Genomic DNA, 13,290 nt, shown 5'->3' on the forward strand with positions numbered 1-13,290 from the left:
ATAGAGGGTATCTACCACATAATCCATGCCTTCCATCACCAGCCTCCACAGAGGGCACCCGGCACAATCGCATGTGATATGCACACTCCATAGAGGAGGCTGTTGCAATAGCCTTGATACCCAATGAAGCCATATCAAAAAGCTTTTTCAAGATAACGACCACTCTGCGATCTTCGGAGCATCACACCTCCATTGCTAGGGAGGGCCGTGCACTTGGTAACCTGCGCCATTGCAGAATCTACCTTTGGCTGCTCAAAAAGCTGCTGAAATTCAGGAACCACAGGATAAAACCCAGACATAGCTTTAGTTAGCTAGAAGAAACTCTCGGACATCCCATTGTTCTGTAATCAGGCCTGTGAGATCTGGATGTACCAGAAAAAAGGAAGTCAGAGCATTAAAGTGGCTCAAGACCAAACACTGCGATGTAGAGGATTGAGATTCCAATTTGAGCTTTTTCACATCATCTATGATGAAATAGTAGACAGAGACAGAATTGAAAAGCCTATGAATGGAAGAGTCTTCACCCAATTCCGGACTCCCTGGGATATCCCTCTGAATTGACCCATCAAGTGTATCAGCATCATCCAGGATGGAAGTAGTGTCAGGAGACAGGATAGGCATAGTATCCATGCGCAAACTAAGGCAATCCGTGTCTGTGATAGCCGGCATAGATGAGCCCTGTAAAGGGGCTTCCAGCAATTAAGAGACCTCTTTTGAAGAAGGAGAAGTGCTCACAGGCCGCATCAAAAGAGCTGGGCATCAAAAGAGCTGAACAAAATCCAGAAAAAATGTACACCCTGGCCAGGTCTCGCTGAGTCGCTGGCACTGCTTGGAAGGAGTTCCCTGACTTGGTGGACAGTTGCTTGGAGCCACCATCCAAAATGGATTTGGGTGGGATTTTTTTCCCCAGATCCCGGATCCCTATTCCTTGAGAACCCCGATGAGGTAAGGACCGAAGTCATCACCCTCTCCCCCAGTGTGCTGTGGCATGCAGTAGATGGACGCTCTTCTGCCAGCAATCTGCCACAATCAAAACATGTATTCAACAGATTAGGGGTTTTAAACCGATTTTAAACAAAATTGATGGGTTTTGAAGCAGAATTTAAGTTTAAAAAAAAAAAAGATCAATAAAAATCTTAGATGACCACCACCAGAGAATTTCGTCAAAAATGGCTTTGTGGCTGAGAGAAATGGATTTCTTCAAATCTTCTGTAAACATTTAAAAACCTGGCTATTTACCAAATTGTAAATCTTACTACTTATTATTTTCCCCTTTATATTGACGCTGTAAACCAAGTCGAGCTTTATTCTCATAAAGATGACACGGTCTATAAATTTAAGTTTTAGTTTAGTTTAGTAAATAAGCAATTTTCAAATATTAAAAATAGCGATTTGGGGAGGTGGAAGACCCTCAGAAACCCCTACAAACACGTTTTTCAGACCACTCCTAATACTCCCATAGGAAATAATGAAGATGTACTCACAGTCACTGAAGTGCCTTGCACGTCAGCTCTTTTTCACTACACCTGAATGGAGGAAAATTATTTTCTGCCTTAGAGATATTCCAAATGGGCCAAACTTCAAAATCTTCGGTCTGCCAGACAGACTGACTCCGACTGAAACATCCACCACCTTGGAACCCCTCCACGTGACTGGGGGCAGGAAACACAGCCTGTGCCCTGAAACCCCAAGATCCTGAAACCCAGCCTATGCTTACACAAGGTCAGAAGGCAAGCTAGCTCCCAGGGGAAAGGACCCCAAGTCCAAAAAAACTAGCACACAGAAGGCTTGCTCCACAGGTCCACCAAAATTTATCTGTGAAGGAACAGTCTGGCTCCATTGAAACTGCTTCTTTCCTCCGGCAGAAGGCCACCGCAAGGGAGTCTCACGGCACCCAACTCAACGAAAATGAACTTTTAAATGAAAAAAATAAGAAAAAGATGCAGAGCAGATCAGAAAGACTTCTGCATGGATCACTTGCAGAAATTGGAACTCTCAGTAGAAGGAGGAGCACATGGTGAGAAAAGGGTAGATTTCTGCAAGTCCTGGATTGCGGGAATGAATTGGACACCTTGCGTGTAGAATCCAGAAGGGACATATCAGAATAATCTTTGACTATATTTTGCCAAATCAATGCAGAATTTATTATTTGGTCGACAAGCAGTATTGAGTTAGGCACACAAGTGGATAACATTATCCAATGGCATTCCTCACTTAGAAAGTATTCATCCTAGTGGAAATCCAAGAGGAGTAAGTGAACTTGAGGCACACAATTCCATCACCACGACATTGTTATCGGAACACATCCCAAGTTTTTTGGCTAAACTGATGACACCCTTTAATTTGAATAAGGAAATGATGCTTACTGTCTTCTATCTGAACCCATTCAAATTTTAGTGACAGCACTCTATATATCAGACTATCATCCCACTTTCACCTACACTTAAAAGAACTGACTTAGACCCAGATTCACTAAAGATAGCGACTCAATCGCTATTGGCTGATTCTCTGGCCGATTTTTAAACAGCGATTGATTCACTATCAAGTTTGCATGCAAATGATTTGCACTGAGGTACAAATCATTTGCATGCAAACTCCCCGATTCAATCGCTCAGTGAGCGATTGAGTCGGTGCAGAGCCCTGATAGTAGTGACAGAGATATTTTGCACATATTCACGCAAAGTATCTGCCCAATAAAAAAAAAGAAACAAAAAGCCTCCCGACAGCGCCCCTTCACCCCAACCTAAAAAAATAGCAGGAGGGATACCCACTCCCTCCTGCCACCAGACATCTCCCTGCCACTCTTAAATATGGTAGGAGGGATGGCCACTCCCTCCAGCCATCAGCCCACTCCACCTCCCTCGCTGAACTTCCCCTGCTCACCTGCCCACTGAACTTATGACAGAAGGGATACCCACTCCCTCCTGCCATTTGCCTACTTCCCCCCCCCCGCAGAACTTAGATATGGAAGGAGGGATGCCCAATCCCTCCTGCCATCAGGCCCCTGCAATTGGGTCTTCATTCTTTCCCCGCCATCGTCCTCTTCCTCCCCCCAGTACCTTTAAATTGGAAGCAGGTGGGGTGTTCATTCTCTCCTGTTCCTCTGGCCTCCTGTGCAATGCAGGCCTTAGTATCCTGGTACATCATGTTATGCACGCGGAGGGGCCTAAGATCCTGATTGTCTCAGGCACCTAGGTCTTCTCCATTGAGAGGGCATTCCTCCTGCCATATTTTTCAGTGTGGGGAGGTGGGGTTGTTGGGCAGGCGGGCAGGAGGGGCCGATGGCACTGATGGCAGGAAGGACAGGACATCCCTCCTGTCATATTTTTTAGCGCTGGGGTGTTCGGTGGGTGGGCAGGTGGGGGAGGAGGAGCTGATAACAGGAGGGACCGTGCATCCCTCTTGCCATATTTTTCAGTGCACTGGGGGAGCGTTGGGTGGCAGGAGGGAGTGGGCATCCTTCCTGACATTTGTGGGTCGCTGCATGCTGGGGGGACAGTTGCCTGTGTTTTTTTTTTTTTTTTCATTTTTTTATGGGGTAGATATTTTGTTTGTGACAGGAGAGATGCTCACGCTCTCCCGCCACCACGCAATACCACCCCTCCTCCTACAGTGGGAGAAATGCCCAGTATCTCCCTCTGCCAAAAAACATTCCCATCCCTCCTCAGCAGCAGGAGAGAGAGGTCCATGCTCTCTCGCTACCACAATACACTCCCATGCCCTCTGCCCCTTACCTTGGTTAGATGGCTGCCTATTCCCTCTGGTCAGTTGGCCTGCCTCTTCAAAATGACAGGACTTCCCCTCCCCAGGGCATCCTGGGAAGGGCCTAAGGTGCATCTGGGGAGGCTCTGATTGGCCTAGACGTATAAGGCCCTACCCATAGGAGGGGCCTTAAACAACCTAGGCCAATCAGAGCTTCAGGCTCCTCCTCAGTTGGCATCCCTCTGGCCAGCCATCTGGAAATAAGGTAAGGGGTTTGTTGGAGACATAGGGAGGGGGTTGCATGGTGGCGGGAGTGTGGGCAACTCTCCCACTGCTGAGGGGAGTTGGGGGGTGTCCATTGGATGGGAGAGATTGGGCATCTCTCCTGCTGTGGGGATGGGGTGTCAGTTGGGCAGGAGAGATTGGGCATCTCTCCTGCTGCAGAGGGGAGTTGGGGGGGGTGTTGGTGGTGGCAGGAGACATTGGACATCTCTTCCACTGCTGGGGGTGGGTGTCAGTTGGCGGTGGGAGACACAGAATCTCTCGCTGCCAAAGGGGGCTATACAGTCAAAATACATGCCACAAAATGCACTTTTAAAAGTGCTGTCACTGTACCGGACCTGAGGTTGGGGACTTCCAAAACCTAGCCAAACTGATGGGTTTTGAAACTCCTCCAGGCAACCGGACGGTCCTCTAAAAAGAAAACATGTCCGGGTTTTCCCATACATCTAGTAACTCTAAGTTAGAGGATTGGAAACTTTAGATTTCTGCAACGGGCTTTGTGAGTCCTCATGGCAGAGATCAGCAGTTACAGGAAGAGCAGTGTGGGGGGGGGGGGGGCACCCTGGGCGCCGGCACCTCTCCAAGCCCTCCCTTCCCCCTATACTTCTTTAAATCTTCACCAGCACGAGCAACTTCTCCGGCTTGCTGCTTGCGCTGGCCTGGCTCCCCTCTGAAACACTTTCTGATTGTGGGGCTAGGAATTGACATCAGAGGGAAAGCCAACTGGATTGGGGGAAGAGGATAGAATTAGATACTGGAAGGGATGAGGGAAAGGTGGCAAGGTAGACACAATGAAAGAAGGAAATTGAGGATTGAATAGTAAGAAAGAATTTAGACAGAGGCAAAAAATAAATTGAGAAGGAAGACCAGGGAAGAACAGGAGGAAGTGTGTGGAGAGAGAGATGCCAGAGCAGTGGTGAAGGGGAGGAGACATATACCAGACCTGTGAGGAGGAGAAAAGGAGGAAGGAGACAGATACCAAATCTGAGAGGAGGAGAGAGAGAGAGATGCTAAAATCTTCTGGGAGGAAAGGAGGGAGAGATGGAAGGAAAGAAGATAGATGCCACCATGGGGGGAGCGGAGAGAAGTAGCTGGATTCCACACCAATGGGGGGAGGGAGAGATGGATGGGAGAGGTAGACAGTTTCTGGAAGAAGCATAGAAAGAAAGCAGATACCATATGGAAGAGGCAGAGAGAGGGCAGACAGTGGATGGAAGGACGAGAATGATGAGAAGATGAGGAAAGCAGAAACCAGACAACAAAGGTTAAAAAAAATTATATTTTATTTATTTTTGCTGTAGGATAAAGTATTATTGTAGTTGTGTTGATAATTGTTTATTAATAGAAAATGGAAATAAGGTGAACCTGTTTATTGGACTAATTTTAATACATTTTTTTACTAATTCAGAGACCATAATTTATTTACTCAGGTCAGAATGGGATACTATAACAGCAGTATAGTTTACTGATTTGAAGAAAGAGGTTTTAACCTCTGAAAGCTAAGTAAGAAATGTATTAGTCCAATAAAATGATGGGCACTAAATTTTCTTCCTGTTATGCCCCATGCCTCCTACCCAAATGCAAAATATAAATTGGTGGGCTTCCCAAAGCTCTGCCAGCTGAAGATCTCTTCCTCTAGGAAGCAAGGGGAGTTTTGTTCAGAGATGTTTGGAGGTTGCATAGAAGAAAAACTGTACACTGGCACTGGTATGGTAATCTTTGTTTGTTTTGAATTTTAAAATAAAAGAAATAAAGTGGAAATAAAGAAGTAAATACACGGGGGCGGGGCTGGGATGGGGCATGGTGGGGTAGGGCGGGGCATGGTGTGTGGGGCAGGGCATGGTATGGTGGGGCGAGGCTGGGGGCCCAGTGTACTTGTGGGCCTAGGGGCCCTCAACAAATTAATCCTGCCCTGATTGTATGTGATGGTCTTAAGATTGCCAAACAGGTTGAAAAGGTGACTGCAAAAGCTAGAAGGATGCTAGGGTACATAGGGAGAGATATGGCCAGCAGGAAAAAAGGAGGTATAGATGCCCATGTATAAGAATCTTATTAGACCTCATTTAGAATATTGTTTGCAATTCTGGAGATTGCACCTTCAAAAAGATATAAAAAGGATGGAGTCAGGCCAGATGAAGGCTACTAAAATGGTGCATGGTCTTTGTCATAAGGCATATGGGGACAGACTTAAAGATCTCAATATGTATACTTTGGAAGAAAGGCAGGAGTGGGGAGATATGATAGAGACGTTTAAATACCTACGTGGCGTGAATGTGCATGAGTTGAGTCTCATTTGAAAGGAAGCTCTGAAATGAGAGGGCATAGGATGAAGTTAAGAGGTGATAGGCTCGAGGGTAATCTAAGGAAATACTTTTTTACAGAAATGATGGTAGATGCATGGAACAGTCTCCCGGAAGAGGTGGTGGAGACAAAGACTATGGGCTCCTTTTACTAAGGTGCGCTAGCATTTTAGTGCGCGCTTAGTGTGCGCTACAATGCCGTTCACGCTAAACGCTAACACCTCCATAGAGCTTGCGCTAGTATTATTCGTTTAGCATGTGGTTTGCGCGCACTAAAAACACTAACGCACCTTAGTAAAAGGAGCCCTATGTCTGAAAACAAGAAAGCATGAAATAGGTACATGGGAACTCTTAGAGAGAGGAAGAGATAATGGTTACTGCAGATGGGCAGACTGGATAGCCATTTGGCCTTTAGCTGCCATCATGTTTCGATGTTTCTACAAAACTAACCCCCCTTTTATGAAGCCACGGTAAGGTTTTTTTTATCACTGGCCGTGACAGTAAACGCTCCAATGCTCATAGAATTCCTATGAGTGTTGGAGCTTTTACCACCAGTGATAACCCCCCCCCTAATGCAGCTTCATTTAAAAAAAAAAAAAAAAGGGGGGGGTAAGTGAGGTGAAATATTTAAATCTGTTGGGGAGAACAAAATCATAATTAGTTGGTTAACATCCATAAATTTCATTTGACTGTTAAACACCGAGATAAAGTAATTACGTTATAACTATTTGTTAGAAATAGAAATTTAAATTTATTTGTAGTAAATATATTTTAGTGCAAGAAAAATTTGTATTTTTTGGCACGTTCCAAACTATGTCTGTCTCTTAAGCTTTATTTTCACCTGGTTGAATGATTATTTGGGTGAAGTAAATATTTATGTTAATCTGAACTCCTCTTGCGGAGAATTCTCACTGAAAACCCTCGGTGTTATTACAACTACAAAGAGAATATGACAGGTTACAATAAGTACATGTTATTAATCTTCATATTCTTTTATGTTCTCCATACAGGTGGCAGAGGGCAAGTGCAACAAAAGGACCTTGATATGTTAGTTGACGTCTTGGTGGAGCTCTACACATTACCACTGTTTCAGAAATTTTATCCACTGGGTGACAAAATTGGCATTGACATACTTTTTGACTTAGGAACCACTTTTACAGATCCTTTGCTCTGGAAGAAAGATACATACAATCGCAAGAGGGGGCTGCTCACTTTGGAGTCCCTCTTGAATGATTTAGAAAACCCATGCATCATCGAAGGAGATGCTGGCAAAGGAAAAACAACTCTTCTCAAGAGAATAGCAATGCTCTGGGCCTCTGGAAATTGCCCTGCTTTAGCTAAGTTCAGATTTGTCTTCTTTATAAGTCTGAGCAGTGCAAGAGGTGGAATATATGAAACTCTGATTGACCAGCTATTGGAGGATTCATTTTCATGGAGCAAAAGAGAGTTCATGCAAGAGTTACATAAGCTAAAGCATACAGTGCTTTTCCTTTTGGATGGGTATGATGAGTTTGAGCCCAAGAATTGCCCTGAAATAGAAGCATTGATTAAAGAAAACCATAAGTTCAGAAATTCAGTTATTTTAAGCACCAGGAAGGAAACTATTGGAAATGTACGACGGTTTGGGAAACTAATTGCTGAAACAGCCAATTTAACAGAAGACAGTGCTAAGCTGCTCATTAAAAATGTCTTGCAAGAAGAGGCTGTAGATTTGTTGTCTCAGCTGGAAGAATCCAGTTTCATGAAGAATCTTATGAAGACTCCACTATTTGTGGTGATTGCTTGTGCCATTCGAATGGGTGACAGTGGCCTCTACCTATACACACAGACTACACTGTTTCAGGCACTATATGACCTGATGGTTAGAAAAAACAGGCACAAAATTGAAGATCTAACAAATGAATGCATAACTAAGAGCATAAATCAGTGTGGAGACCTGGCACTTAATGGAGTGTTTGAACACAGATTCAGGTTCTGGGAAGAAGACTTTACTGGCATGAGAGAAGAGGTTCTACTGTCTGCAGGTCTGTTACAGAAAAATACTGCTCAGCGGTTTAGAACTGACTACAGTTTTTTTCACACGTCATTTCAGGAGTATACAGCAGGTAGGAGACTTGCTGATTTACTGACATCTAGTGAAGAAGAAGAGGTGTCCAGAGGCATGAATTATCTGAGAAGAATGAATTCTGTTTCTGAGATTACCACCAAGTACTGCAATCTGCTCCTGTATACTTGTGGATCCTCTGTAGATGCCACTAGAATAGTTGTGAAGCACTTGACAAACGTTCATGATAATGATTACCTTTGTGCTTCATCTCCTCTAAATGTTAACATGCTGAATGAAGAAACGGAGAGTCTTCTTCAGGTAGCTAATATGGATTCCTTTGTAGAATGTGGTATAGGTATCTTTTTTGAAAGTGTTTCCAAATCTAAACTGAGTGATGAATTTGAAAAGTTCTTTTCCTCTAAAAGCATGTACATAAACACCCAGAATATATCCACAACACTCTTTGAATTTTTTCAACATTTACCTAATTGTCTTTCGGCACTGAACCTTATTAAATTAGATTTCTTTGGAAGTTCTCTTGCTCCCTCAGGTGATGTTATGGAAGAAAGTGGTACAGAAGCAGACCCTTGCAAAGTCCAGACGTACATACCTAAAAAAGCAGTGTCTTTATTTTTTGATTGGAACCAGACGCTCCAAAATTTAGAAGTTAGGCTGAAGGACTTTGCCAAGCTTGCTAAAAGAGACATAAAATATCTTGGGAAAATATGCTGCTCTGCCAAAAGGCTCAGGTTGCTCCTCAAAAGAAGTAAAGGTGTCGCTGGGAATTTGGCAGGAATTCTTGAGTCCTGCAAGAACATGCAAGACCTTAAGGTTGAAAGCACACCACTGAGCCCAGAAGATGAACAAAGGATTGTAGCAATGACAGCGCTGAAATCATTAGATATTAGAGATCTACAAACTGAACGGCCACAAGGTAATATCTGTGGAATTTATGTTTCAGATCCAGGCACTGTTGATAATTCAAGTGTGGGATAATGTGCTTTTATATTACAGTTATTCCAGAAATGTAGAATCTGTTAAGGTCAATATTCAAAAGTCACAGTTGCTGTTACTTCTTAATGCTGGCTGCAGCATTCAAGTAGATTCTATTCCCTCGATATTCAGCTGGTGGTGGCCCCCAATATTTAGTGCCAGGCCATGTCTAGGCACTGACATTGAATATTGGGGGCTAAGTGTAGGCGAGCAGGCTGTCAGAGCTTATGCGGGCCCTGGCTGAATATAGAGCCAGGACCCGCATAACTATTAAAAAACAACCCTCCTGAACCTTCTAGGACCTCTTTAATTTCCCCTCCTAACTCCCCTAAGTCCTGTCCCTCCCTTCCTCCCCAAGAACGAACCCCCTCCACCTCCTCTGATAACCTGGTAGGCCCCCCTGGCCTACCTGTTACATGGTAGTCCAGTGGGGATCTTTGGGGGCAGAACAGCCCCCTCGCTCCTGTTCCCTTGTGGCTGCCTTTCAAAATGGTTACTGCAATGAGGCTCTTATGGGGACTTTGTGGAGAAGGACAGGATTTAGGACATCATGGAGGAATAGGAGAGGGGGATTAAAAAGGCCCTATGGGGACTGGGATGGTTTAAAAAAAATAGTTATGCTGGTACTGGCCTGATATTCAGTGCCTATATAAAATAAATATTTTACTATACTAATGTACTTAGCTTTTTTTCTTTGCTGAGCCAATGTCCGGGAGTCTTGCATTCTTACACTTGAATAGTCGGATGACACGGGCGGTCATGGGAGACCCTTGATAAAGCACTTTTTAGTGCGAAACATGGCATGTCGGGTTTGACTCCCGGACGTTGGCTCAGCAAAGAAAAAAAGCTAAGTGCATTAGTATAGTAAAATATTTATTTAAAAATTAAGAAAGTTTTTTAAAAAAACAAGTAAATTTCATTAAAATATTAGTACAATCAGCCAATGATGAGCTCTCACGTAATCCTTCCCGCAATGGTAAATTAACATAGCGGCGGAGTGGTGGGGCTGAGGCTATTGTTTAAGACTAAAAAACAGCCTGTGGAATGTATATACAGCTTGGGTCTTTGATTTATACGTGTTGTATTGACCAAAGCTAAAATAACTAAAAAAATAAGCCATATTCTGAAAGCTGATATTCAGTGCCAGCACCCATTTAACTAAGCAGCTTAATTTAGGACAGATTCTGAGCTGTCCTAAATTAGGCCATTTACCTATGTGGGTGCCGTCACTGAATATGCTGGCACAGGCATAACCCCATGCTCCTCCCCAGTGCTGCCCCCAGCACTGCCCCTGATCTGCTCACTTTTTAGTTGGGCAGTCTGGGGGAATATTCAGCGGCACTCTTTGGTTATGTGCCGCTGAATATCCCCACTTAGTCTATCTTGCCCACTTAAATCACTTATATTCAGCATCTCTATCTAGACTGCAAGTGGTTCTGAATGTATGTGAACAGCAATGATATTCAGTCACTATAGATATGTGGTTTAAGTTAAGATAACTTTTTTGCCTGCATCATCTACAAGGCAATTTACAGGGAAAACTCTGGCTGGTTCACCTTTAGTATCAATGTCACCCTATCCTTCTTCAATGTATGCATGGCCCAGCACTTCAACATTCCCTTCCTCTCCTCCCAGCAGATACACCGGAAGAAAGCATATGAGTCTACATTTGAGTTCCAAGGACCACTTAAATGGAATAAATTGCCTTACCTACATGGTCGGAAAATGCTTTAAAACTCACTTCTATGCATCAGATCCCTAAGCATAACTACCTCACCAGTGATATCTCCTTAACCCCTCGTTGTTGGGAACACTCCCTAGTGAACTGTCTTACACAAATCTCTCAATATAACCAATACCAATTCACTCCCAAGTAAATTATCATGCGCAAAATATATTATTTATGTTAACCTGTAAAGCATTCTGAGCTGTTTGGGGTAAATGGGATATAAAACAAATTAAATAAATAAATAAAATCATAAATGTAACTAATCATCAATCTTTTTGTGAACCACAATGAATCTTAGTAGAGAATTGCGGGATATAAGAACTATATGATATTTATATGGTAGGATTGCATCACAAACCATGGTAGACCTGATGCACAAACTGACACTAGCTCCGTACATTATGGGGATAATTTGATAAATGGGAGACACCTTCTAAGCATCCTGATGCTACACAGTGAGAGCCTATTCTATAATGACAACATAAGCATTGCCATACTGGGACAGATTGAAGGTCCATCAAGCCCAGTATTTTCTTTCCAACAGTCACTAATCCAGGTCGCAAATATCTGGCAAGATCCCAAGGATAAAACATTCTATGCTATGCTGCTTATCCTAGAAATAAGCAGTGGATTATCAAAAATGACTTATGGACTTTTTTTTAGGAATTTATCTAAAAATAAATTTAAACCCTGCTATTCTATCTGCTTTTACTACATTCTCTGGCAATAAATTCCAGAGTTTAATTATTCATTGTGTGAAGAAATATTTTCTCAGATTTGTTTTAAATTTACTACTTAGTAGCTTCATTGTGTGTCCCCTAGCCTTGTATTTTTGGAAAGAGTAAACAAGCAATTCAAGTCTACCTGATCCACTCCACTCAGTATTATTTATTTATTGGGATTTATTAACCACCTTTATGAAGAAAGGCTACAAACCTCTATCATATTGCCTCTGAGCCATCTCTTCTTCAAGCTGAAAAGCCCTAGAGGGGCATAATCGAAAGGAATGTCTAAGTCCATTTTTTTCTAAGCCGCAAGTCGTCCAAAGTAAAAAAACAGCCTAGGACACATTTTCAAAAAATACGTCCAAAATTTTTTTTGTTTAGAAAATCGTCTAACTATACGTCCTGCTGATCTGATCATCTAAGCCACTAAATCGTCTATCTTTATACCACATTTTTGTCCAACTTTTCGTTCAAATCAAAAACACCTAGAACAAGCCCTGTTGGACGTAGGAAGGGTCTGCAAAGTGATGGACTGAACACCTAGACATGGCACCTAAATAGTGGTGTACCTTACAGGACACTGCTGTGAACTTCACAAAAAGGGTGCCATGTCTTCTCCTCACTACAACTCCCTTATAGGTCATGGTAAGCCCCCCCAAACTACCTCCAGAATCCCTTAGACCCACTTATCTACCACCCCAATAGCCCTTATGGCTGCAGGAGCTACTTATAAGGCAGCAGAAAAGGGTTTTGGGGGTGTATAAGGGAGTGCACATGTTTAAGTATCAATGCAGTGATTACAGGGGCTTATGGGCATGGGTCCTCCTCTCCATGAGTCCCTAACCTACCCCCAAGATGGCTTAAGCTGCCTATGCCAGGCTGTCAGGTGATGATGGTCTGGAGGCTGAATTTTAAAGGTGTGATTACGATTTTTATGGGGTTGGGGGGGGTCGGTGATCACTGGGGTAGTGTGTGGGGGTCTGTATTATGTGTTTGCAGTGCTTATCTGGTGACTTTAGGTGGGTTTTTGTGACTTAGACCATGTTTTAAATGGTCTAAGTCACAACGTCCAAGTTCCATCTAGGCTCTGTTGTAAAACTTTCAGTTATACATGCCGTATGACTAAGTCTAAGGGGTTCATAATCAAAAAATAAAATGTCTAAAAAGTGTCCTAAATGGCTACTTGGACGATCAAAAAGCCTGATCGTCCAAGTACCCATAACCAAAGCAGGTTTTTAAACGTATCTAAAAACAGCTTAGGACTTTCCCCTGCCTCTAAACGCACAGAGAGAAAAGAGGCGTGTTTAGAGGAGGGAAAGGACAGGCGATGGGCGGGAGGTGGGCCGACCTCCATCTAGGCGTACAACAGGTAGTACCAAAACTGTAGACAGGTTGCCTAGTCGGCACTTAGACCTTTTTGACTTAGATGAAGCCAAACCAGGTCTAAGTGCTGAAAAAGGGGCCGCTGAGCTGATGGCCGATGGCGCGATCAGTTCAGCAGCCCGGCAACCT

General features: G+C 43.4%; 1 protein-coding gene across 2 annotated transcripts in view; it reads left to right on the forward strand.

The window, feature by feature from the left end:
• NLRC4 (NLR family CARD domain containing 4) overlaps positions 1 to 13,290 on the forward strand; it is a 204,789-nt gene that overhangs the window by 99,630 nt on the left and 91,869 nt on the right. For both annotated transcript variants that reach the window (XM_033937920.1, XM_033937919.1), the window contains exon 4: positions 7,295 to 9,265. In XM_033937920.1, the coding sequence (XP_033793811.1) occupies positions 7,295 to 9,265 (1,971 nt within the window). The remainder of the gene's footprint in view (positions 1 to 7,294; positions 9,266 to 13,290) is intronic.

Source organism: Geotrypetes seraphini, chromosome 3 (genome assembly GCF_902459505.1).
Source record: "Geotrypetes seraphini chromosome 3, aGeoSer1.1, whole genome shotgun sequence".
NCBI lineage: Eukaryota > Metazoa > Chordata > Amphibia > Gymnophiona > Dermophiidae > Geotrypetes > Geotrypetes seraphini.